At 61.7% G+C, this 24,804-nt stretch overlaps 2 protein-coding genes across 5 annotated transcripts; both read left to right on the top strand.

The window, feature by feature from the left end:
• Nucleotides 1–829: 829 nt before the first annotated feature.
• TAF6 (TATA-box binding protein associated factor 6) lies at nt 830–20,372 on the top strand. Of its 4 annotated transcripts, none has more exons than XM_080364602.1 (15): nt 830–917; nt 1,013–1,292; nt 3,341–3,427; nt 3,529–3,682; nt 4,859–4,915; nt 5,109–5,228; nt 6,981–7,102; nt 8,455–8,532; nt 8,632–8,733; nt 9,713–9,895; nt 11,484–11,558; nt 12,357–12,482; nt 15,628–15,798; nt 17,505–17,708; nt 18,907–20,372. In XM_080364602.1, exons 2-15 carry the CDS (start codon nt 1,140–1,142, stop codon nt 19,240–19,242), a joined length of 1,968 nt encoding a protein of 655 aa, XP_080220728.1. In that variant the 5' UTR covers nt 830–917; nt 1,013–1,139; the 3' UTR covers nt 19,243–20,372. The 4 variants fall into 4 exon arrangements, with proteins under 4 accessions (XP_080220728.1, XP_080220726.1, XP_080220729.1 ...); XM_080364600.1 differs by having other exon boundaries at nt 15,625–15,798; XM_080364601.1 differs by having other exon boundaries at nt 839–917; nt 1,016–1,292; nt 15,625–15,798.
• Nucleotides 20,373–22,038: 1,666 nt separating this feature from the next.
• Nucleotides 22,039–24,211, top strand: LOC308052521 (uncharacterized protein; the record flags this gene model as incomplete). The annotated part of the gene is made up of 3 exons (XM_080364604.1): nt 22,039–22,199; nt 22,385–22,974; nt 24,007–24,211. Coding segments are annotated over exons 1-3 (889 nt in total), but the record flags the coding sequence as incomplete, so codon positions are not given.
• Nucleotides 24,212–24,804: the final 593 nt, after the last annotated feature.

The raw sequence follows: 24,804 nt of genomic DNA, 5'->3' as shown, positions 1-24,804 counted from the left end.
TGGTTGGGGTTTGGGGGTCCTGGGTGTTCTAGGGGGGGGGGTGGGGGGTTCTAGGGGGTTTAGGGGGTTCTAGGGGGGGTTGGGGGTTTCTATGGGGGGTTTGGGGGTCTTGATGGGGTTTGGGGATCCTGGGGGTTCTAGGGGGGGGTTGGGGTTTCTAGGGGGGGGTTTGGGGGTCCTGGGGGGGTTTAGGGGGTTCTAGGGGGTGGTTGGGGTCCTAGGGGGGTTTGGGGGTCCTGGTGGGGTTTGGGGGTCCTGGGGGGGTTTGGGGGTTCTAGGGGGGGGTTTGGGGGGTCCCAAGGAGGTGCTGACGGTCACAGGTCGTTGGGGTCACGATGGCCCTGGGGGGAAATGGGGGGGGGGAACAGTGGAGGAGACCACAATGGTCCCCCCCCCCCCGCACCCCAATGGTCTCTCCCACCCCCCATTTCTCTCCCCAATGGTCCCCCCCACCCCCCCATTGCCCCAATGGTCTATCCCACCCCCCATTTCTCCCCACAATGGTCTCTCCTACCCACCCCCCATCTCCCCCCGGTACCCCCAATAGTCTGTCCCCCCCCATTTCCCTCCCCAATAGTCTCTCCTGCCCCCCATTTCTCCCCACAATGGTCTCTCCTACCCCCCCCATCTCCCCCCCGTACCCCCAATAGTCTCTCCTGCCCCCCATTTCTCCTCTCGCCCCCCCCCATCCCCCCCCACGCCCCCCAATGGTCTCTCCCCCCCACCCCCGTTACCCCGACAGCGGCCGCTTCGCGCATGCGCTCCCGCGGCCCCTCCCTCCCGTAGCCCCGCCCTCCCCGCGGCCCCGCCCACTTCTCCCAGGTCCTGTCAGGGCGATAGTGCCCCGCGCTCACCCCCTCCGCCACGCTTTTACCTCCATTTAATATCGCGATAATTCCATTCCGCTATATAAAGGGGTGAGATTTATGTGGAAGGGTCGGGTTTGGGGTGCGGGGGTGTCGGTGTTTATTTTTTTTGGGGGGGTTTTAAACGCGCTGCCGCACTCCGCCAGCAGGACCTGGCGCTGAGGGGGCGGAGGAGCCAAGATGGCGGCGGCGGCGGGAAGCGGGAAAGCGGCGTGAGGGGCCGGGGGGGGGTCCCCCCGGTTGTTGGGGGAGGCAGGAGGAGGAGAAGCGGCCATGGCGGAGGAGAAGAAAGCCAAGCCCAGCCCCACGCAGCTGCCGGCGGAGTCGCTGCGCGCCATGGCCGAGGCGCTGGGGCTGGGGGTGGCCGAGGACACCTGCCAGCTGCTGGCTGATGAGGCGACCTACCGGCTCAAGGAGGTGGCCCAGGTGGGGAGGGGGGGACACGGGGTGTGGGGGGGGCGTTGGGGGCACCCCTGGGGTCGGGGGGGGTGGTTGGGGACACCCCTGGGGTCATGGGGACATGAGGTGTTAGAGAGCAGTGCAGGGGAAGGGGACCAGGGGGACGTGGAAAAAGGGTTTAGTTTAGATCAGATCAGGGTGTAATTGAGGAATATATATATATATATTTCATATATATGTAGTCATATTAGCCTGAGAGTATCTGATGTGGGAAGCTAAGCAGGGTCGGCCCCGGTCAGTGCTTGGATGGGAGACCATGAAGGTAAAGGACCTGGGGGGGGTTATGAGGGTGGTCAGTGGGTCAGAGAGGTTCTCCTACCCCTTTATTTTGCTTTTGATAAAGGGTTTAATTCAGATAGTATCAGGATATACTTGGGAAACATATATAGATGTATATATATGTGATATATACAGTCATATTGCCTTGAGATGTGATCTGGGAAGCTAAGCAGGGTCGGCCCCGGTCAGTACTTGGATGGGAGACCATGGAGGCCAATGGGACCTGGGGATGATTATGAGGGTGGTCAGTAGGTCAGAGAGGTTCTCCTGCCCCTCTACTTTAGTCTTGATAAGGTGTTTAATTCAGGTACTATCAGGATATACTTGGGGAATATATATGTATACGTTTATGTATTTTATATATATATGTATATATATGTATGTGGAATGCCCCATGTTGTCTGATGTGGGAAGCTAAGCAGGGTCGGCCCCGGTCAGTACTTGGATGGGAGACCATGAAGGTCAATGGTACTTGGGGGGGATTATCAGGGTGGTCAGTAGGTCACAGAGGTTCTCCTGCCCCTGTGCTCTGTCCCTTTAATTCAGAGACTATTAGGATATACTTGGGGAGCATATATACAGATACATATGTGTGTATATATGTATATGTAGAATGCCCGATCTCATCTGATCTGGGAAGCTAAGCAGGGTCAGGTCTGGTCAGTACTTGGATGGGAGACCAAGAAGGTAAAGGAGACCGGGGGGGGGTTATGAGGGTGGTCAGTGGGTCAGAGAGGTTCTCCTACCCCTTTATTTTGCTTTTGGTATATGGTTTAATTCAGATAGTGTCAGGATATACTTGGGAAACACATATAGATGTATATTTAGGTGATATATATACTCATACTGCCTTGAGATGCGATCTGGGAAGCTAAGCAGGGTCAGCCCCGGTCAGTACTTGGATGGGAGACCATGAAGGTCAGTGGGACCTGGGGGGCGTTAATTAGAAGGTTCAAGGACAGGGACCTGCTGGTTATCAATTAATGGACATGGGGAGGGGGGTTATGGGGGGAACACAGGGACTAAAACTTTGGGGTGACTCCCCCCTCACCCCCCCCCCCAACTTTGTGGGGGGGTATCACCCCCAAATTTCACAGTGATGTGACCCACAGGGACCCAGACCCCCAGATTTGGAGCTCAACTGGGGGGTGACACCCCCTTGGGACCCCCCCAAACCCCTTTGTGACCCCCCAAACCCCCTTGTACACCCCTTAACCCCCCTATACCCCCTTTTTATCTCCCCCCCCCCCATCCCCCAAATTGGGTCCCCAGAGGATCCCAAACCCCCCAGATTTTGGGCACAATGGGGGTGACCCCCCTTGTAACCCCCCAAACCCCCTTGTGACCCCCAAACCCCCATGTACACCCCCAAACCCCCCTTAACCCCCCCGTACCCCCTTTTAATCCCCCCCCCAATCCCCCAAATTGGGTCCCCAGAGGATCCCAAATCCCCCAGATTTTGTGCAAAATGGGGGGGACACCCCCTTGTGACCCCCCCAAACCCCCCTGTACACCCCCCAAAACCCCCATTAACCCCCCCATACCCCCTTTTTATCCCCCCCAATCCCCCAAATTGGGTCTCCAGAGGCACCCAAACCCCCCAGATTTGGGGCACAATGGGAGATGACACCCCCCTTGTGACCCCCCCAAACCCCCTTGTGACCCCCAAAACCCCCCTGTACACCCCCCAAAACCCCCATTAACCCCCCCCGTACCCCCATTTTTTCCCCCCCCAGGACGCCCTCAAGTTCATGCACATGGGCAAACGCCGCAAACTCACCACGGGCGACATCGACTTCGCTCTCAAGCTCAAAAACGTGGAGGTACCAGCGACCCCCCCAAATTTAAGGGGGGGACCCCCACCCCCTCATCTACAAGCTGGGGGGGTTTTGGGGTCCCCCTGACCCCCCGTTTCCCCCCCCAGCCCCTCTATGGGTTCCACGCGCCCGAGTTCATCCCGTTCCGCTACGCCAGCGGCGGGGGCCGCGAGTTGTATTTTTACGAGGAAAAAGAGGTGGAGCTGAGTGACATCATCAACACGCCCCTCCCCCGCGTGCCCCTCGACGTCTGTCTCAAGGGTGGGGACCCCGTTTTGGGGAGAAATCCCGCGATTTTGGGTCCGGGGAGGGGGTATTTGCGGCGGTTTATTGCGATTTGGTGGCGCCATTTTGGGCCCTGAGGTGGTTCTGGTGTCGCCATTTTGAGGCAGTTTGGGGTCAATCTATTAATTGAGAATCTTCACATCGGTTGCTTTTTATACGTTTTTCTCCATTTTATCAAGAAATCGAGGCTAAAAGACCCAAAATTGGTGCCATTTTGTTCCCTGAGGTGATTTTGGTGCCATTTTGTTCCCTGAGGTGATTCTGTCGCCGCCATTTTGAGGCAGTTTTGGGGTCGCTATTAATTGAGAATCCCCACATCAATCACTTTTAGTTCAAAATTCAAGAATTCTAAGTGTTTTTCTCCATTATATGATGAATTCGAGGCTAAAAGACCCAAAATTGGTGCCATTTTGTTCCCTAAGGTGATTTTGGCGCCATTTTGTTCCCTGAGGTGATTCTGTCGCCGCCATTTTGAGGCAGTTTTGGGGTCGCTATTAATTGAGAATCTCCACATCAATCACTTTTAGTTCAAAATTCAAGAATTCCAAGTGTTTTTCTCCATTATATGATGAAATCGAGGCTAAAAGACCCAAAATTGGTGCCATTTTGTTCCCTGAGGTGATTTTGGCGCCATTTTGTTCCCTTAAGTGATTCTGGTGCCGCCATTTTGAGGCACTTTGGGGGTCACTCTATTAATTTAGAATCTTCACATTAGTTGCTTTTTATACGTTTTCCTCCATTTGATCAAGAAATCGAGGCTAAAAGACCCAAAATTGGTGCCATTTTGTTCCCTGAGGTGATTTTGGCGCCATTTTGTTCCCTGAGGTGATTCTGGTGCCGCCATTTTGAGGCACCTTGCGGGGGTCACTCTGTTTATCGATAATTCTCACATTAGTCACTTTTTGTACATTTTTTTCCATTATATCATGAATTTAAGGTTAAAAACCCCAAAATTGGTGCGCTTAGTGTCGCCATTTTGTTCCCTGAGGTGATTTTCCCCCCATTTTCACCCTGAGGTGATTTTCCCGCCATTTTGTTCCCTGAGGTGATTTTGACGCCACAATTTTGCCCCCTGAGCTGATTCTGGTCTCAAAACCTTTCATGTTTAATTACAAAATACATTTTTATCTTTGATTTATCGTTTATTCGCAGCCCATTGGCTCAGCATCGAGGGGGTGCAACCGGCGATCCCCGAAAATCCCCCTCCGGGTGAGTGACCCCATTGTCCCCTCAGGGGGGTGTTTTGGGGGGGTCTGACCCCCCTGTCCCTCCCATGTGGGGGTTTTTTGGAGGGGTCTGACCCCCCTGTCCCATCCATGGGGGGTTTTTGGGGGGTCTGACCCCCCTGTCCCCCCCAATGTGGGGGTTTTTGGGGGGGTCTGACCCCCATTTTCCCCCCCAGCCCCCAAGGAGCAGCAGAAGGCCGAGGCCACCGAACCCCTCAAGGCCACCAAACCGGGGCAGGAGGAGGACGGGACCCCCAAGGGGAAGGGACATGGGGGGGCCCCCCCTGATGGAAAAGGTATTTTGGGGGGGTCTGTGGGGTTTTTGGGGGGTTTGGGGGAGTCTATGGGGTTTGGGGGTCCCGGGGGTGTTTGGGGCATCTCTGTGGGGTTTGGGGGGGGAGGGTCCATGGAAGGTTTGGGGGGTCCCTGGGGAGTTTGGGGGGTCCCTGTGGGGTTTGGGGGGTCCCTGAGGGGGTTAATAGGGGGTCTATGTGGTTTGGGGGTTCCCAGAGTGTTTGGGTTGTCACTGGGGGGTCCTTAGGGAGTTTGGGGGGGTCTGTGGGGTTTGGGGATCCCTCAGGGATTAATAGGGGGGTTGGGGGTCCTGGGGATTAATGGGGGGTTTGGGGGTCCATGGGGGGTTAATGGGGGGTTTGGGGGTCCATGGGGGTTAACGGGGGGTCTGTGGGGCTTGAGGGTTCATGGGGTGTTAATGGAGGGTTTGGGGGTCCATGGGGGGTTAATGCGGGGTCTGTGGGGTGTGGGGGTCCCGGGGGAGTTAATGGGGGTCTGTGGGGCTTGGGGGTCCATGGGGGGGTTAATGGGAGGTCTGGGGGGTTTGGGGTGTTAATGGGGGGTTTGGGGGTCCCGGAGGAGGTAACGGGGGGGTCTGTGGGGTTTAGGGGTCCATGGGGGGCTAATGGGGGGGTCTGTGGGGTATGGGGTGTTAACGGGCGGTTTGGGGGTAACGGGGGGTCTGTGGGGTTTGAGGGTCCTTGGGGGCTAATGGGGGGTCTGTGGGATATGGGGTGTTAACCGGGGGTTTGGGGGGTGTTTTGGGGGTATTTGGGGGGGTTTTGGGGGCTCACGGGGTCCATTCCCAGGGAAGGAGGCCATGGGGGTGTTAACGGGGTTTTTGGGGGGTTTTGGGGGCTCACGGGGGTCCCTTGGCAGGGAAGGAGGCCATGGGGGTGTTAACGGGGGTTTTTGGGGGTGTTTTGGGGGTGTTTTGGGGGGTTTTGGGGGCTCACGGGGTCCCTTGGCAGGGAAGGAGGCTGTGGGGGTGTTAACGGGGTTTTTGGGGGTGTTTTGGGGGGTTTTGGGGGCTCACGGGGGTCCCTTGGCAGGGAAGGAGGCCATGGGGGTGTTAACGGGGTTTTTGGGGGTGTTTTGGGGGGTTTTGGGGGCTCACGGGGGTCCTTTGGCAGGGAAGGAGGCTGTGGGGGTGTTAACGGGGTTTTTGGGGGGTTTTTGGGGGTGTTTTGGGGGGTTTTGGGGCTCACGGGGTCCCTTGGCAGGGAAGGAGGCTGTGGGGTGTTAACGGGGTTTTTGGGGGGTTTTTGGGGGTGTTTTGGGGGTTTTGGGGGCTCACGGGGGTCCCTTGGCAGGGAAGGAGGCTGTGGGGGTGTTAACGGGGGTTTTTGGGGTGTTTTTGGGGGTGTTTTGGGGGGTTTTGGGGGCTCACGGGGGTCCCTTGGCAGGGAAGGAGGCCATGGGGGTGTTAACGGGGTTTTTTGGGGGTGTTTTTGGGGGGTTTTGGGGGGTTTTGGAGGCTCACGGGGGTCCCTTGGCAGGGAAGGAGGCTGTGGGGGTGTTAACGGGGTTTTTGGGGGGGTTTTGGGGGTGTTTTGGGGGCTCACGGGGTCCATTCCCAGGGAAGGAGGCCATGGGGGTGTTAACGGGGGTTTTTGGGGGTGTTTTGGGGGGTTTTGGGGGCTCACGGGGGTCCCTTGGCAGGGAAGGAGGCTGTGGGGGTGTTAACGGGGTTTTTGGGGGTGTTTTGGGGGTGTTTTGGGGGGTTTTGGGGGCTCACGAGGGTCCCTTGGCAGGGAAGGAGGCCGCGGGCGTGCGGCTGAAGCCGCGGCGGGTGCACGAGCTGTCGGTGGAGCAGCAGCTCTACTACAAGGAGATCACCGAGGCCTGCGTGGGGTCCTGCGAGGCCAAACGCGCGGTGAGTGTCCCCTTGTCACCCCCCCGTCACCCCCCATGTCCCCCATGTCACCCCCCGTGTCCCTGCGTGGGGTCCTGCGAGGCCAAACGCGCGGTGAGTGTCCCCTTGTCACCCCCCCTGTCACCCCCCATGTCCCCCATGTCACCTCCTGTCACCCCCCGTGTTACCTCCTGTCCCCCCCCGTGTCCCCCATGTCCCCCTCGTCACCCCCCGTGTCCCTACATGGGGTCCTATGAAGCCAAATGCACTGTGAGTGTCCTCCCATGTCCCCCCCATGTCCTCCATGTCACCTCCTGTCACCCCCTGTGTCCCTGCGTGGGGTCCTGCGAGGCCAAACGTGCTGTGAGTGTCCCCCCTATGTCCCCCCCATGTCCCCCCCATGTCCCCACATGGGGTCCTGCGAGGCCAAACGCCCTGTGAGTGTCCTCTTGTCACCCTCCATGTCACCCCTCGTCCCTCATGTCACCTCCTGTCACCCCCCGTGTCCCCCCTGTCACCCCTCGTGTCCCTACATGGGGTCCTATGAAGCCAAATGCACTGTGAGTGTCCCCCCCATGTCCCCCCCGTGTCCCCCGTGTCACCTCCTGTCACCCCCCGTGTCCCTGCGTGGGGTCCCATGAGGCCAAATGCACTGTGAGTGTCCCCCTGTCACCCCCTGTGTCCCCCCCATGTTCCCCTTGTCACCCCCTGTGTCCCCACATGGGGTCCTGCAAGGCCAAACACACTGTGAGTGTCCCCCTTGTCACCCCCCCCTTGTCACCCCCCCCTTGTCACCCCCCCCTTGTCACCCCCCCCTTGTCACCCCCCCCTTGTCACCCCCCCGTGTCCCTGCATGGGGTCCTATGAGGCCAAATGCACTGTGAGTGTCACCCCCCGTGTCCCCCCTGTCACCCCCATGTCCTCCCCCAGGGTGTCCCCCTTATCTCCCGGGGTGTCCCCTGGGGTGTCCATTGTCCCCCTGGTGTGTCCCCCTGGTGCGTCCCCCTGGTGTGTCCCCCTGTCCCCCGGGTTGTCCCTCTGGTGTGTCCCCCTGTCCCCCGAGGTGTCCCCCTGGTGTGTCCTCTTGTCCCCCTGGGGTGTCCCCTGAGGTGTCCCCGGGGTGTCCCCCTGGTGTGTCCCCTTGTCCCCCGGGTTGTCCCCCGGGTTGTCCCCCTGGTGTGTCCCCTTGTCCCCCTGGTGTGTCCCCTTGTCCCCCGGGTGTCCCCCTGGTGTGTCCCCGGGGTGTCCCCTTGTCCCCCGGGTGTCCCCCTGGTGTGTCCCCAAGGTGTCCCCTTGTCCCCCAGGTATCCCTTTGGTGTGTCTCCTTGTCCCCCAGGGTGCCCCCTGTCCCCAACCATGTCCCCTGTCCCCAGGAGGCCCTGCAGAGCATCGCCACCGACCCCGGCCTGTACCAGATGCTCCCGCGCTTCAGCACCTTCATCTCCGAGGGGGTGAGTCCCCGGCGTCCCCAGCGCGGGTGACACTCGTGTTGTCCCCAGAGCGGGTGACACGGTGTCCCCCGGGCCGGTGACACTCGTGTCGTCCCCAAGGTGCGGGTGAACGTGGTGCAGAACAACCTGGCGCTGCTCATCTACCTGATGCGCATGGTGAAGGCGCTGATGGACAACCCCACGCTCTACCTGGAGAAATACGTGAGTGGCACCTGTCCCCCAGTGTCCCCTCGTGTCCCCCAGTGTCACCCTGCGGCCCACAATGTCCCCCTAGATCCCCCAATGTTCCCCCAATGTCCCCTAATGGACAATCCCACGCTCTACCTGGAGAAATACATGAGTGTCCCCCCACTCTGTCCCCCCCTCAACATCCCCCGTTGTCCCCATTGTCCCCAACGGCCCCCATCACCCCCCGTTGTCCCCCATCGCCCCCCATTGTCCCCGTTGTCCCCGTTGTCCCCTTTGCCTCCATTGTCCCCAATGTCCCCCACACCCCCAACCTCCCCATTGTCCCCATCACCCCCCATTGCCCCCAACGCTCCCATTGCCCCCGTTGTCCTCGTTGCCCCCAATGTCCCTCATGTCCCCATCGCCCCCCCGTTGTCCCCATCGCCCCCCGTTGTCCCCATCGCCCCCAACCTCCCTATTGTCCCCCTGTGTCCCCATCACCCCCTGTGTCCTCATCGCCCCCAACCTCCTCGTTATCCCCTGTGTCCCCATCACCCCCTGTGTCCCCATCGCCCCCGTTGTCCCGTGTCCCCGTTGCCCCCATTGTCCCCAATGTCCCCGACACCCCCAACCTCCCCGTTGCCCCCATTGTCCCCGTTGCCCCCATTGTCCCCCACACCCCCTGTGTCCCTGTCGCCCCCTGTGTCCCCGTCGCCCCCAACCTCCTTGTTGTCCCCTGTGTCCCCATTGTCCCCGTCGCCCCCTGTGTCCCCATCACCCCCCATTGCCCCCAACGCCCCCGTTGTCCCTCTTGCCCCCCAACCTCCCCATTGTCCCCTGTGTCCCCATTGTCCCCTGTGTCCCCGTCGCCCCCCTGTGTCCCCATTGTCCCCCATTGCCCCCAACGCCCCCGTTGTCCCCCTTGCCCCCCAACCTCCCCATCGTCCCCTGTGTCCCCATCGCCCCCATCGCCCCCGATGTCCCCAACGTCCCCGTTGTCCCGCGCCCCCAGCTGCACGAGCTGATCCCGGCCGTCATGACGTGCATCGTGAGCCGCCAGCTCTGCCTGCGCCCCGACGTCGACAACCACTGGGCCCTGCGCGACTTCGCCGCGCGCCTGGTGGCGCAGCTCTGCAAGAACTTCAGCACCACCACCAACAACGTGCAGCCCCGCGTCGCCAAGACCTTCACCAAGGTGTGGGGCAGGCTATGGGGCAGGCTATGGGGTTATGGGGCTGTGGGATGGGATGTGGGGCTGGTGGCGCAGCTCTGCAAGAACTTCAGCACCACCACCAACAACGTGCAGCCCCGCGTCGCCAAGACCTTCACCAAGGTGTGGGGCAGGCTATGGGGCAGGCTATGGGGTTATGGGGCTGTGGGATGGGATGTGGGGCTGGTGGCGCAGCTCTGCAAGAACTTCAGCACCACCACCAACAACGTGCAGCCCCGCGTCGCCAAGACCTTCACCAAGGTGTGGGGCAGGCTATGGGGCAGGCTATGGGGTTATGGGGCTGTGGGATGGGATGTGGGGCTGGTGGCGCAGCTCTGCAAGAACTTCAGCACCACCACCAACAACGTGCAGCCCCGCGTCGCCAAGACCTTCACCAAGGTGTGGGGCAGGCTATGGGGCAGGCTATGGGGTTATGGGGCTGTGGGATGGGATGTGGGGCTGGTGGCGCAGCTCTGCAAGAACTTCAGCACCACCACCAACAACATGCAGCCTCGTGTCACCAAGACCTTCACCAAGGTGTGGGGCAGCTTATGGGGCAGGCTATGGGGCAGGCTGTGGGGTTATGGGGCAGGCTGTGGGGTTATGGGGTAGGCTATGGGGTTATGGGGCAGGTTATGGGGTTGTGGGGCTGGTGGCGCAGCTCTGCAAGAACTTCAGCACCACCACCAACAACGTGCAGCCCCGCGTCGCCAAGACCTTCACCAAGGTGTGGGGCAGCTTATGGGGCAGGCTGTGGGGTTATGGGGCTGTGGGGTGGGATGTGGGACTGGTGGCGCAGCTCCGCAAGAACTTCAGCACCACCACCAACAACGTGCAGCCTCGTGTCGCCAAGACCTTCACCAAGGTGTGGGGCAGCTTATGGGGCAGGCTGTGGGGTTATGGGGCAGGCTGTGGGGTTATGGGGCAGGCTATGGGGTTATGGGGCAGGTTATGGGGTTGTGGGGCTGGTGGCGCAGCTCTGCAAGAACTTCGGCACCACCACCAACAACGTGCAGCCTCGTGTCGCCAAGACCTTCACCAAGGTGTGGGGCAGGCTATGGGGCAGCTTATGGGGCAGGCTATGGGGTTATGGGGCAGGCTATGGGGCAGCTTATGGGGCTATGGGGCTGGTGGGGCAGCTCTGCAAGAACAAGTCCAACCACAATTAACGTCCAGCCACAGATGGCCAAAACCTTCACCAAAGTGTGGGGCAGCTTATGGGGCGGGGATGTGGGTCAGATCTGTGGGGCAGCCCCATGGGTCAGGATGTGGGGATGTGGGGCAGGACTGGGCACTGTGGGTCCGATATGGTTCGGATCTGTGGGTCAGGATGTGGTTCAGCCCTGTGAGGCAGGACTGGGCCCTGTGGGGCAGTTGTGGGTCAGATCTGTGGGGCAGCCCCATCGGTCAGGATGTGGGGATGTGGGGCAGGACTGGGCACTGGGGGTCTGATATGGTTCAGATCTGTGGGTCAGCCCCATGGGTCAGGATGTGGGGCAGGACTGGGCACTGTGGGTCCGATATGGGTCAGATCTGTGGGTCAGCCCCATAGATTCCCCCATTGTCTCCGCAGAGCTGGGTGGACGACAAGACCCCCTGGACGACGCGTTACGGCTCCATCGCGGGGCTGGCGGAGCTGGGCCCTGACGTGAGTGTCCCCAACGTGTCCCCAGTGTCCCCAACGTGTCCCCAACACCCCCAGCCCCACAGCCGCCCCACAGTGTCACATCCCCTTAATGTCCCCCTTAATGTCCCCCTGGTGTCCCCCAGTATCCCCTTAATGTCCCCTTAATGTCCCCCAATGTCCCCTTGGTGTCCCCTAGTGTCCCCTTAATGTGTGTCCCCCCACAGTGTCTCCTTAATGTCCCCCCAGTGTCCCCCAATGTCCCCTTAATGTCCCCCTGGTGTCCACCAGTGTCCCCCAATATCCCCTTAATATCCCCCCAGTGTCCCCCCAACGTCTCCTTATTATCCCCCAGTGTCCCCCAATGTCCCCTTAATGTCCTCTTATTGTCCCTTAATGTCCCCCCAGTGTCCCCTTAATGTCCCCCCAGTGTCCCCTTAATGTCCCCCCAGTGTCCCCCAATATCCCCTTAATGTCCTCTTATTGTCCCCCAATGTCCCCTTAATGTGTCGTGTCCCCGCAGTGTCCCCCCAATGTCCCCTTAATGTCCCCCCAGTGTCCCTTAATGTCCCCTCGGTGTCCCCCAATGTCCCTTTAATGTCTCCCTGGTGTCCCCCCAACATCCCCCAATGTCCCCTTAATGTCCCCCCAACATCCCCCAATGTCCCCTTAATGTCCCCCAATGTCCCCTTAATGTCCCCCAATGTCCCCTTAATGTCCCCCAATGTCCCTTTAATATCCCCCTCAATGTCCCTTCAACATCCCCGTTGTCCCTAATGTCCCCAACATCCCCGATGTCCCCAACGTCCCCGTGTCCCCCAGGTGATCAAGACGCTGATCCTGCCGCGGCTGCAGGTGGAGGGCGAGCGCATCCGGAACATTCTGGAAGGACCCGTTGTCAGCAACATCGACAAGATCGGGGCCGACCACGTGCAGACGCTGCTGCTGGTGCGGGGACACCGCGGGGACACCAGGACGTGGGGACACCGCGGGCTCACCGGGGGAACACCGGGACATGGGGACACCGGGGGGTCACCGTGGGGACACTGGGACGTGGGGACACCACAGGGACACCGGGGAGACACCGGGACGGGGGGACACCCGGGGGACACCGCAGGGACACTGGGGGGACACCAGGACATGGGGACACCGGGGGGACACCAGGACAGGGGGACAGCAGGACAGGGGGACACCGTGGGGACACCAGGACAGGGGGCACTGCGGGGTCACTGGGGGGACACCAGGACATGGAGACACTGCGGGGTCACCGGAGGGACACTGGGACAGGGGGACACCATGGGGTCACCGGGGGGACACCGGGACAGGGGGACACCAGGACATGGGGACACCGCAGGGACACCGGGGAGACACCGGGACGGGGGGACACCCGGGGGACACCGCGGGGACACTGGGGGGACACCGGGACATGGGGACACCGAGGGGACGCCGGGACATGGGGACACTGCAGGGTCACCGGGGGAACACCGGAGGGACACTGGGACAGGGGGACACAATGGGGACACCGGGGGGACACCGTGGGGACACTGGGACATGGGGACACCGGGACGTGGGGACACCCTGGGGACACCGGGACGTGGGGACATGGGGGGGATAACGTGGGGACACCAGGACATAGGGACACCGGGGGGACACTGCGGGGTCACCGGGGGGACACTGGGACAGGGGGACACCGTGGGGTCACCGGGAGGACACTGGGACAGGGGGACACTGCGGGGTCACCGGGAGGACACTGGGACAGGGGGACACCGTGGGGTCACCGGGAGGACACTGGGACAGGGGGACACCGTGGGGTCACCGGGAGGACACTGGGACAGGGGGACACTGCGGGGTCACCGGGGGGACACTGGGACAGGGGGACACCGTGGGGTCACCGGGAGGACACTGGGACAGGGGGACACCGTGGGGACACTGGGACAGGGGGACACCGCGGGGTCACCGGAGGGACACTGGGACATGGGGACACCGTGGGGTCACCGGGAGGACACTGGGACAGGGGGACACCGCGGGGTCACCGGAGGGACACTGGGACAGGGGGACACCGTGGGGTCACCGGGGGGACACCGGGACAGGGGGACACTGCGGGGTCACCGGAGGGACACCGGGACAGGGGGACACCGTGGGGTCACTGGGGGGACACCGGGACAGGGGGACACTGTGGGGTCACCGGAGGGACACCGGGACATGGGGACACCGTGGGGTCACCGGGGGGACACTGGGACATGGAGACACCGGGGGGTCACCGGGGGGACACCGGGACAGGGGGACACCGCGGGGTCACCGGGGGGACACTGGGACATGGGGACACTGCGGGGTCACCGGGGGGACACTGGGACATGGGGACACTGGGACAGGGGGACACTGCGGGGTCACCGGAGGGACACTGGGACATGGAGACACCGTGGGGACACCGGGAGGACACCGGGACAGGGGGACACCGGGGGGACACTGGGACATGGGGACACCACGGGGACACCGTGGGGACACTGGGACAGGGGGACACTGCGGGGTCACCAGAGGGACACTGGGACAGGGGGACACCGTGGGGTCACCGGGACATGGGGACACTGCGGGGTCACCGGAGGGACATGGGGACACCGCGGGGACACCGTGGGGACACCGGGACGGGGGGACACTGCAGGGACACCGCGGGGTCACGGAGTGGCTGCAGATATGGCGCTGGAATGGCCCCAAAGTGGCCGCAAATCCCCCCTTGTCCCCCCATGTCCCCCTCGTGTTCCCATTGTCCCCCCCATTGTCCCCCCATTGTCCCCCCATGTCCCCATTGTCCCCCCGTGTCACCCCATGTCCCCATTGTCATCCCATGTCCCCATTGTCATCCCATGTCCCCATTGTCCCCCTGTGTCCCTCTGCATCCCCATTGTCTGTGTCTCCCCATTGTCTCCCCATTGTGTCTCCGTTGTCCCTCCGTGTCCCCGCCACGTCCCCTTTGTCCCCCTCGTGTCCCCCCGTGTCCCCCCGTGTCCCCATTGTCCCCCATGTGTCCCCATGTGTCCCCATTGTCACCCCATTGTCACCCCATTGTCCCCGCAGAAGCACTGCACCCCTGTGTCCCCATTGTCCCCCCCATTGTCCCCCCCATTGTCCCCCCCATTGTCCCCCCCATTGTCCCCCCCATTGTCCCCCCCATCGTCCCCCCCATCGTCCCCCCCATCGTCCCCCCCATCGTCCCCCCATGTCCCCCCGTCCCCCCATGTCCCCATTGTCTCCATGGTCCCCCCATGTCCCCCCGTGTCCCCATTGTCCCCCCCATTGTCCCCCCGTATCCCCCACGTCCCTCTGTGTCCCCGTGTCCCCCGTGTGTCCCCCGTGTGTCCCCCGTGTGTCCCCCGTGTGTCCCCCGTGTGTCCCCATGTGTCCCCCCATGTGTCCCCCCATGTGTCCCCCCATGTGTCCCCCCATGTGTCCCCCATGTGTCCCCCATTGTCACCCCATGTGTCACCCCGTGTCCCCATTGTCACCCCATGTCCCCATTGTCCCCGCAGAAGCACTGCGCCCCTGTGTCCCCCTGTGTCCCCCTGTGTCCCCCTGTGTCCCCCTGTGTCCCCCATTGTGTCCCCCATTGTCCCCCCCATTGTCCCCCCCATTGTCCCCCCCATTGTCCCCCCCATTGTCCCCCCCATTGTCCCCATGTGTCCTCCCATGTGTCCTCCCATGTGTCCCCATGTCCCCATTGTCCCCGCAGAAGCACTGTGCCCCATGTCCCCATTGTCTCCCCATTGTCCCCATGTCCCCATTGTCCCCGCAGAAGCACTGCGCCCCATGTCCCCATTGTCCCCATTGTCCCCGCAGAAGCACTGCGCCCCCGTGTCCCCATTGTCCCCATGTCCCCATTGTCCCCATTGTCCCCGCAGAAGCACTGCGCCCCCGTGTCCCCATTGTCCCCATGTCCCCATTGTCCCCATTGTCCCCGCAGAAGCACTGCGCCCCCGTGTCCCCATTGTCCCCATGTCCCCATTGTCCCCATTGTCCCCGCAGAAGCACTGCGCCCCCGTGTCCCCATTGTCCCCCCATTGTCCCCATGTCCCCATTGTCCCCATTGTCCCCGCAGAAGCACTGCGCCCCCGTGCTGGCCAAGGTTCGCGCCCCCCCCGACACCCCCGACTCCTACAAGAGCGACTTCGGCTTCCTGGGGGCCACGCTCTGCGCACACGTGGTGAAGGCCCGAGCACAGGCCGCCATGCAGGCCCAGCAGGTCAACAGGACCACCCTCACCATCACACAGGTGACATCTGGGGACACGGGGTGACATTTGGGGACACCAAGGGGACGATATGGGGGGGACACGTTGAGCCGCACACATGGTGAAGGCCCAAGTACAGGCTGCCATGCAGGCCCAGCAGGTCAACAGGACCATCCTGACCATCACACAGGTGACATTTGGGGACATGGGGGGACATTTGGGGACATGGGGGGACACTTGGGACGCTTGGGGGGACATTTGGGGACACTGGGAGGGGACACGTTGCTCTGGGCCCACATGGTGAAGACCCCACGGACCCGTTAACCAGGTGGGACTGGGGACACTGGGGGGGACGTGGGGGGACAGGGGGATGTGGAGGTGACATTGAGGGGACAATAAGGGGACGTGGCGGGGGGAGCGTTAAGGGGACATTGAGGGGACGTTTGGTTGGCATTGGGGGGACAATAAGGTGACATTGGGGGACGTTAAGGTGACAATGGGGATGTTGAAGTGCCCCATTGTCCCCCCATTGTCCCCATTGTCCCCATGTCCCCCATTGTCCCCATGTCCCCCATTGTCCCCATGTCCCCCATTGTCCCCAATGCCCCCATGTCCCCCATTGTCCCCAATGCCCCCATGTCCCCCTATTGCCCCCATGTCCCCCATTGTCCCCCCATTGCCCCCATTGTCCCCATATCCCCCTATTGCCCCCAATGTCCCCATTGCCTCCATGTCCCCCCATGTCCGCCCATTGTCCCCATGTCCCCTCATTGCACCCATGTCCCCCCATTGTTCCCAATATCTCCATTGTCCCCATGTCCCCCCAATGCCCCTATTGCCCCCATGTCCCCTCACTGCCCTCATGTCCCCCCATTGTTCCCAATGTCCCCATTATTTGTCCCCATTATCCCCAATGTCCCCATTGCCCCTTCAATGTCCCCAATGTCCCCACTGCCCCCTCAATGTCCCCATTGCCCCCTTGTCCCCATGTCCCCTCAATGTCCCCACTGCCCCATTGCCCCCATGTCCCCTCAATGTCCCCATTGCCCTCTCAATGTCCCCATTGCCCCCATTGTCCCCATGTCCCCTCAATGTCCCCACTGCCCCATTGTCCCCATGTCCCCTCAATGTCCCCATTGCTCCCATGTCCTCTCAATGTCCCCATTGCCCCCATGTCCCCTCAATGTCCCCATTGCCCCCAATGCCCCCACTGCCCCATTGTCCCCATTGCCCCCTCAATGTCCCCAATGTCCCCATTGCCCCCTCAACGTCCCCATTGCCCCCATTGTCCCCATGTCCCCTCAATGTCCCCATTGCCCCCTCAATGTCCTCACTGCCCCATTGCCCCCGTGTCCCCTCAATGTCCCCTCAATGTCCCCACTGCCCCATTGTCCCCATGTCCCCACTGCCCCATTGTCCCCATTGCCCCCTCAATGTCCCCATTGTCCCCATGTCCCCTCAATGTCCCCATTGCCCCCACTGCCCCATTGCCCCCATGTTCCCTCAATGTCCCTATTGCCCCCAATGCCCCCACTGCCCCATTGTCCCCATTGCCCCCTCAATGTCCCCAATGTCCCCATTGCCCCCTCAATGTCCCCACTGCCCCATTGTCCCCATGTCCCCTCAATGTCCCCATTACCCCCAATGCCCCCATTGTCCCCATGTCCCCTCAACGTCCCCGTTGCCCCCATTGCCCCCAATGCCCCCATTGTCCCCATGTCCCCTCAACGTCCCCCTTGTCCCCGCAGCCCCGGCCCACGTTGACCTTGACCCAGGCCCCCCAAGGTCAGGGGGGTCCCCCGGCCCGGGTCCCCCCCCCCGGCATCATCAAGGTCCCAGGTGCCATCACCCTGCCCGTGATGTCCCGGCCGGCCACGCCCACCCAGCCCTCCCCTCCCCCCACCAAGTTCATCGTCATGTCATCGGCATCGGGGACCAGCGCGTCACAGCAGGTACGGGACACCTGGGGACATTTGGGGACACCTGGGGACATCGTGGGGATGGGGGACATGGGACATAATGGGGGGATATGGGGACATGACTTGGGTCACCTGAGGGGCACTAGGACCATGGGGGCACTAGGACCATGGGGGTCAATGGGACGTGGGGACAGGGGGACATGGGGACAAGGGATATGGGGACATGATGTGGGTCACTGGGGGGGCACTAGGACCCTGGGGGTCAATGGGACATGGGGACAAGGGGATATGGGGACATGATGTGGGTCACCAGGGGGGGCACTAGGACCCTGGGGGTCAATGGGGGTCACTGGGATATGGGGACAGGGGGACATGATGGGGTGACAAGGGGACAGAGAGGGGACACTGGGATATGGGGACATGGGGGGACACATGGTGGGGAGGGGACATGCTGTCTCGATGTCCCTAACATTGTCACATCTCCAAATTGTTCCCATTGTCCCCATTATCCCCATATCCCCATGTCCCATGTCCCCATTGTCCCCATGTCCCATATCCCCATTGTCCCCCTGTCCCCATTGTCCCCCTGTCCCCATATCCCCGTGTCCCCTGTCCCCATTGTCCCTCTATCCCCATGTCCCCATTGTCCCCATATCGCTGTGTCACATGTCCCCATTGTCCCCATATCCCCATTGTCCCCATATCCCCATTGTCCCCATATCCCCATTGTCCCCCCGTCCCCATGTCCCTTTATCCCCATGTCCCCCTGTCCCCATATCCCCATATCTCTCCATTGTCCCCCTGTCCCCATTGTCCCCATATCCCCGTTGTCTCCGTTGTCCCCATTGTCTCCCTGTCCCCATTGTCCCCCTGTCCCCATTGTCCCCCTGTCCCCATTGTCCCCATATCCCTGTGTCCCATATCCCCGTTGTCTCCGTTGTCCCCATTGTCCCCCTGTCCCCATTGTCCCCCTGTCCCCATTGTCCCCCTGTCCCCATTGTCCCCATATCCCTGTGTCCCATATCCCCGTTGTCCCCATTGTCCCCCTGTCCCCATTGTCCCCCTGTCCCCATTGTCCCCCTATCCCCATTGTCCCTCTATCCCCCTGTCCCCATATCTCCCCCTGTCCCCCTATCCCCATATCTCCCCCTGTCCCCATGTCCCCAACATCCCCCTATCCCCATATCTCCCCCTGTCCGTCCGTCCGTCCCGCTCTGTCCCGGTGTCCCAGGTGATCACGTTCAGCACCAGCCCGGCTCCCGCCGCCACCTCCCCGGTCACCACCAGCGTCCCCAGCGTCCCCAGCGTGCAGCCCGTGGTCAAACTGGTGTCGGCCGCCCCCACGGTCCCCAGCGCCACCGTCACCGGGGTCCCCGGCGTCCCCGGCAGCGTGCAGAAGTACATCGTGGTGTCCCTGCCCCCCGCCGGGGACGCCAAGGCCCCCCCGGGTCCCCAACTGTCCCCCCCCGCCCCCGCCGTCCCCTCCCCCGCCGGGGACAGCCCCCAGCCCCCCCCCGGCACCCGCAGCAACGGGGGGGTGGCCCAGTCCCCCCAGTCTGCACAGTGACAACGGGGTCCCTAATGTCCCCACAGTGTCCCCCCAGTCTGCACAGTGACAACGGGGTCCCTAATGTCCCCACAGTGTCCCCCCAGTCTGCACAGTGACAACGGGGTCCCTAATGTCCCCACAGTGTCCCCCCAGTCTGCACAGTGACAACGGGGTCCCCACAGTGTCCCCCCAGTGACACCGGGGTCCCCTGGAGTCCCCGTGACCCCCCCCAGTGTCACCAGTGTCCCCCCAGTCTGCACAGTGACAACGGGGTCCCCACAGTGTCCCCCCGGTGATACCAGTGTCCCCTGGGGTCCCTGTGACCCCATGGTGTCACCAGTGACCCCCAGTGTCCCCCCAGTCTGCCCAGTGACACTGGGGTCCCCAATGTCCCCACAGTGTCCCCCCAGTGTCACTGGTGTCCCCCCAGTCTGCCCAGTGACACCGGGGTCCCCTGGGGTCCCTGTGACCCCATAGTGTCCCCCCCAGTGACAACGGGGTCCCCTGGGGTCCCTGTGACCCCACGGTGTCACCAGTGACCCCCAGTGTCCCCCCAGTCTGCCCAGTGACAATGGGGTCCCCACAGTGTCCCCCTGGTGATACCAGTGTCCCCTGGGGTCCCTGTGACCCCCCCAGTGTCACCAGTGTCCCCCCAGTCTGCACAGTGACACCAATGTCCCCTGGGGTCCCTGTGTCCCCACAGTGTCCCCCCAGTGACACCGGGGTCCCCTGGGGTCCTTGTGACCCCCCCAGTGTCACTGGTGTCCCCCAGTGTCCCCCTAGTCTGCCCAGTGACAACGGGGTCCCCTGGGGTCCCTGTGACCCCCCAGTGTCCCCCACAGTGTCCCCAGTTGTCCCCTGGGGTCCCTGTGACCCCACAGTGTCACTGGTGTCCCCACTGTCCCCCCAGTCTGCCCAGTGACACTGGGGTCCCCAATGTCCCCTGGGGTCCCTGTGTCCCCCTAGTGTCCCCCCAGTGTCACTGGTGTCCCCAGTGTCTGCCCAATGACCCCACTGTCCCCAGGGGTGTCTGTGTCCCCCCAGTGTCCCCTGGGGAGTGTCCCGGGACCCCTGGGGGTGACACCCCCCCCCACCCCCACCCCGGGAACTACGTGTGACTGCCTGTAAATAACCAATAAACTCCCAGTTCAGCCCAGTTTGTCCCAGTTCAGCCCAGTGCCCCCCAGTTCATCCTAATGCTCCCCAGTCCCTCCCAGTGCCCCCCAGTTCATCCTAATGCTCCCCAGTCCCTCCCAGTGCCCCCCAGTTCATCCTAATGCTCCCCAGTCCCTCCCAGTGCCCCCCAGTTCATCCTAATGCTCCCCAGTTCATCCCAGTTCCTCCCAGTGCCCCCCAGTTCATCCTAATGCTCCCCAGTCCCTCCCAGTGCCCCCCAGTTCATCCCAGTTCGTCCCAGTGCCCCCCAGTTCATCCCAGTCCCTCCCAGTTCATCCCAGTTCGTCCTAATGCCCCCCAGTCCCTCCCAGTGCCCCCCAGTTCATCCCAGTCCCTCCCAGTGCCCCCCAGTTCATCCTAATGCCCCCCAGTCCCTCCCAGTGCCCCCCAGTTCATCCCAGTCCCTCCCAGTGCCCCCCAGTTCATCCTAATGCCCCCCAGTCCCTCCCAGTCCCTCCCAGTTCATCCCAATTCCCCCGTCACCTTTCCCACCGTTTCCCAACCCACCCGGGGAGGCGGGGGGGGGGCGGGGCCGCTCCCAGTTAAAACCAGCAGCTCCCAGTTCCCTCCCCCTCAACCCGCTCCTGCTGCTGCGATCCCAGTAACGACCCCCCCGATCCCAGTAACGACCCCCCCGATCCCAGTAACGACCCCCCCGATCCCAGTAATAACCCCCCCGATCCCAGTAACGACCCCCCCGATCCCAGTAACCCCCCCTTATCCCAGTAACCCAGATCCCAGTAACAACCCCGATCCCAGTAACCCTGATCCCAGTAACCCCCATTCCCAGTCCCCCCCATTCCCAGTGACCCCCCTGTGATCCCAGTAACCCCCTAATTCCAACCCCCCCATTCCCAGTCTCCCCAGTCCCTCCCAGTAACCCCCCCATTCCCAGTAATCCCATTCCCAGTTCCCTCCCAGTCTCCCCCAGTCCATCCCAGTCTCTCCCAGTTCCCCCCATTCCCAATACCCCCCCATTCCCAGTTCCCTCCAATCCATCCCAGTTCCCCCCATTCCCAGTAACCCCCCCTTTGCTCCTAGTTCCCCCCATTCCCAATACCCCCCCCTTCCCAGTCCCTCCCAGTTCCCTCCCAATCCATCCCAGTTCCCTCCCAGTCCATCCCAGTTCCCCCCTAGTCCATCCCAGTTCCCCCCTAGTCCATCCCACTCCCTCCCAATCTCCCCCCCAGTCTATCCCAGTCCCCCCCAGTCCATCCCAGTTCCCCCCCAGTCCCCCCCAGTCCATCCCAGTCCCCCCCAGTTCCCCCCTAGTCCATCCCAGTCTCTCCCAGTCCATCCCAGTTCCCCCCCAGTTCCCTCTCAGTTCCCTCCCAGTCCCCCCCAGTTCCCTCCCAGTCCCCCCCAGTTCCATCCCAGTCCCCCCGAGTCCATCCCAGTCTCTCCCAGTTCCCCCCCAGTCCCTCCCAATCTCCCTCCCAGTCCCCCCCAGTTCCCCCCCAGTCCCTCCCAGTCCATCCCAATCTCCCCGCCAGTCCATCCCAGTCTATCCCAGTCCCCCCCAGTCCATCCTAGTCCTCCTGAGTCCATCCCAGTCTCTCCTAGTTCCCTCCCAGTTCCCCCCCAGTTCCATCCCAGTCCCCCCAGTTCCATCGCAGTCTCTCCCAGTTCCCCCCCAGTCCCTCCCAATCTCCTCCCAGTCCCCCCCAGTTCCCTCCCAGTCCATCCCAGTCCCCCCAGCTCCCCGATGCCGCTGCGTTTCGCCCCCCTGCGCCTCCCCCTGCGCCGGCGGCTGCAAACGGCCGCGGTTCTGCAGTGGGTCTGCACCTTCCTGGGCCTCGGTGAGTGCGGGGGGGGGGACGGGGGGGTCCCCAAAACCCCCCGACCCCCCCCAAAAGCCCCCCTGACCCCCCCGACCCCCACCCGACCCCCCAAACCTCCCTGACCCCCCTAAATTCCTCCTTTAACTCATTACGGGCTGTTCACTCTGGTCCCCTACTGATGGCTGCGCTCCCCAACCTCCCAGGGTTTTTGGGGTCCCATAAGAAAACAATGACCCCTAGAAACACGGTTCCTGGGGGGATGGGCAGCACTAAGAGGGGGTTCTTACCCCCCCAACTCCCGGACGCCTGGGTCCCTTCAGATGGCCGTGAGCACCCCTCCCCCACCTCGGGGTTTTTGGGGTCCTATGAGAAAACGGTGACCCCTAGAAACACGGTTCCTGGGGGGATGGGCAGCACTAAGGGGGGGTCACTTAGCCCCCCACTCCCGGACGCCTGGGTCCCTCAATATTGCTCTGAGCGCCCCTCCCCTACCTCGGTCTTTTTGGGGTCCTATGAGAAAACGGTGACCCCTAGAAACACGGTTCCTGGGGGGATGGGCAGCACAGAGCGGGGGTCACTAACCCCCCCCCGCTCCCGGACGCCTGGGTCCCCAGGCCAGCTGTGCGTGCTGCTGTTCGTGCTGGCGCTGCGCGGGTCGCTGTGGCTGCCGGCGCTGCTGTACGCGGGCTGGCTGTGGGCGGACCGCGACACGCCCAGCCGCGGGGGGCGCCGCTCCGCCTGGGTGCGCTCCTGGCCCGTCTGGAACTACTTCCGGGACTACTTCCCCATCTCGGTGAGCCCCCGAGGGGGGGGGGGGGGGGGGGGGGGGCTTGGGGAAAGGGGCGGGGCCTGGGGGGGGGCGTCCTAAGGGGGTTTTGGGGGTCCCCAGGAGGGTTTGGGGGGGGCTCAGGGGGATTTTGGGCCATTTCATGTCAATTTGGGGTCATCTCGGGTCTATTTTGAGCCATCTCGGGTCCATTTTGGGCCATTTCATGTCAATGTTGAGCCATCTCGGGTCCATTTTGAGCCATTTCATGTCAATTTTGGGTCATCTCGGGTGGATTTTTGAGCCATTTCATGTCAATTTTGACCTATCTCGGGTGGATTTTGCGTCATTTCATGTCAATTTTGGGTCATCTCGGGTGGATTTTGGTGCATATCATGTCGATTTGGAGTAATTTCATGTCAATTTTGGGCCATCTTGGGTGGATTTTGACCCATCTCAGGGTCCATTTTGACCCATCTCGGGTCCATTTTGAGCCATTTCCTGTCAATTTTGAGCCATCTCGGGTGGATTTTGTGCCATTTCACGTCAATTTTGACCCATCTCGGGTGGATTTTGAGCCATCTCAGGGTCATTTTGGGCCATCTTGGGTCCATTTTGAGCCATCTCAGGGTGATTTTGACCCATTTCACATCAATTTTGACCCATCTCGGGTGAATTTTGAGCCATTTCACATCAATTTTGGGCCATCTCGGGTGGATTTTGGTGCATTTCATGTCAGTTTGGAGTAATTTCATGTCAATTTTGGGTCATCCCAGGTGGATTTTGAGCCATTTCACATCAATTTTGAGTCCTTTCCTGTCAATTTTGGGCCAACTTGGGTGGATTTTGAGCCATCTCAGGGTCATTTTGGGCCATTTCACATCAATTTTGACCCATCTCGGGTCCATTTTGACCCATCTCGGCTTGATTTTGACCCATTTCACATCAATTTTGACCCATCTCGGGTGAATTTTGAGCCATTTCATGTCATTTTGGGGCCATTTTGGGCCATTTCCCGTCCATTTTCACCCATTTCCGTGCGCGTCTCCCCTCCCGCAGCTGGTGAAGACGGCGGATCTGGACCCGCGCCGCAATTACGTGTTCGGCTGCCACCCCCACGGCGTTTTGGCCGCCGGCGCCTTCGCCGATTTCTGCACCGAGGCCACGGGGTTTGGGGCCAAATTCCCCGGGTTGAGGCCGCACGTGCTGACCCTGCCCTGCTGGTTCCGCATCCCCCTGCTGCGCGAATACTTCATGGCGGGGGGTGAGCGGCGCCACGAAATGGGGGGGGGACACCCCGAAACTGGGGGGGGGTGGGGGGAGGAGGGGTGTGGGGGGAATGAGGGGGAAATGGGGCTAAAGGGCCTAAAAATGGGGCCTAATGGCCTAGAAATGGGGTCTAAAAGTGGGGCCTAAATGGCCTAAAAATGGGGCCTAAATGGCTTAAAAATGGGGCCTAAACGGCCTAAAAATGGGGCCTAATGGCCTAGAAATGGGGCCTAAACGGCCTAAAAATGGGGCCTGAAAATGGGGCCTAAATGACCTAAAAATGGGGCCTAAATGGCCTGAAAATGCGGCCTAAAAATGGGGCCTAAACGGCTTAAAAGTGGGACCTAAATGGCCTAAAAATGGGGCCTAAATGACCTAAAAATGGAGCCTAAATGGGGCCTAATTGGCCTAAAAATGGGGCCTAAATGACCTAAAAATGGGGCCTAAAAGTGGGGCCTAATTGGCCTAAAAATGGGGCCTAAATGGCCTAAGAATGGGACATAAATGACCTAAAAATGGGGTCTAATTGGCCTAAAAATGGGGCCTAAATGGGGCCTAAAGGGCCTAAAAATGGGGACTAATTGGCCT

The sequence above is a fragment of the Nesoenas mayeri genome (assembly GCF_963082525.1).
Source record: "Nesoenas mayeri genome assembly, contig: SCAFFOLD_173, whole genome shotgun sequence".
Lineage (NCBI taxonomy): Eukaryota > Metazoa > Chordata > Aves > Columbiformes > Columbidae > Nesoenas > Nesoenas mayeri.
The sequence above is the reverse complement of the archived record's forward strand: the minus strand, read 5'-3'. Positions and strand labels throughout refer to the sequence as shown.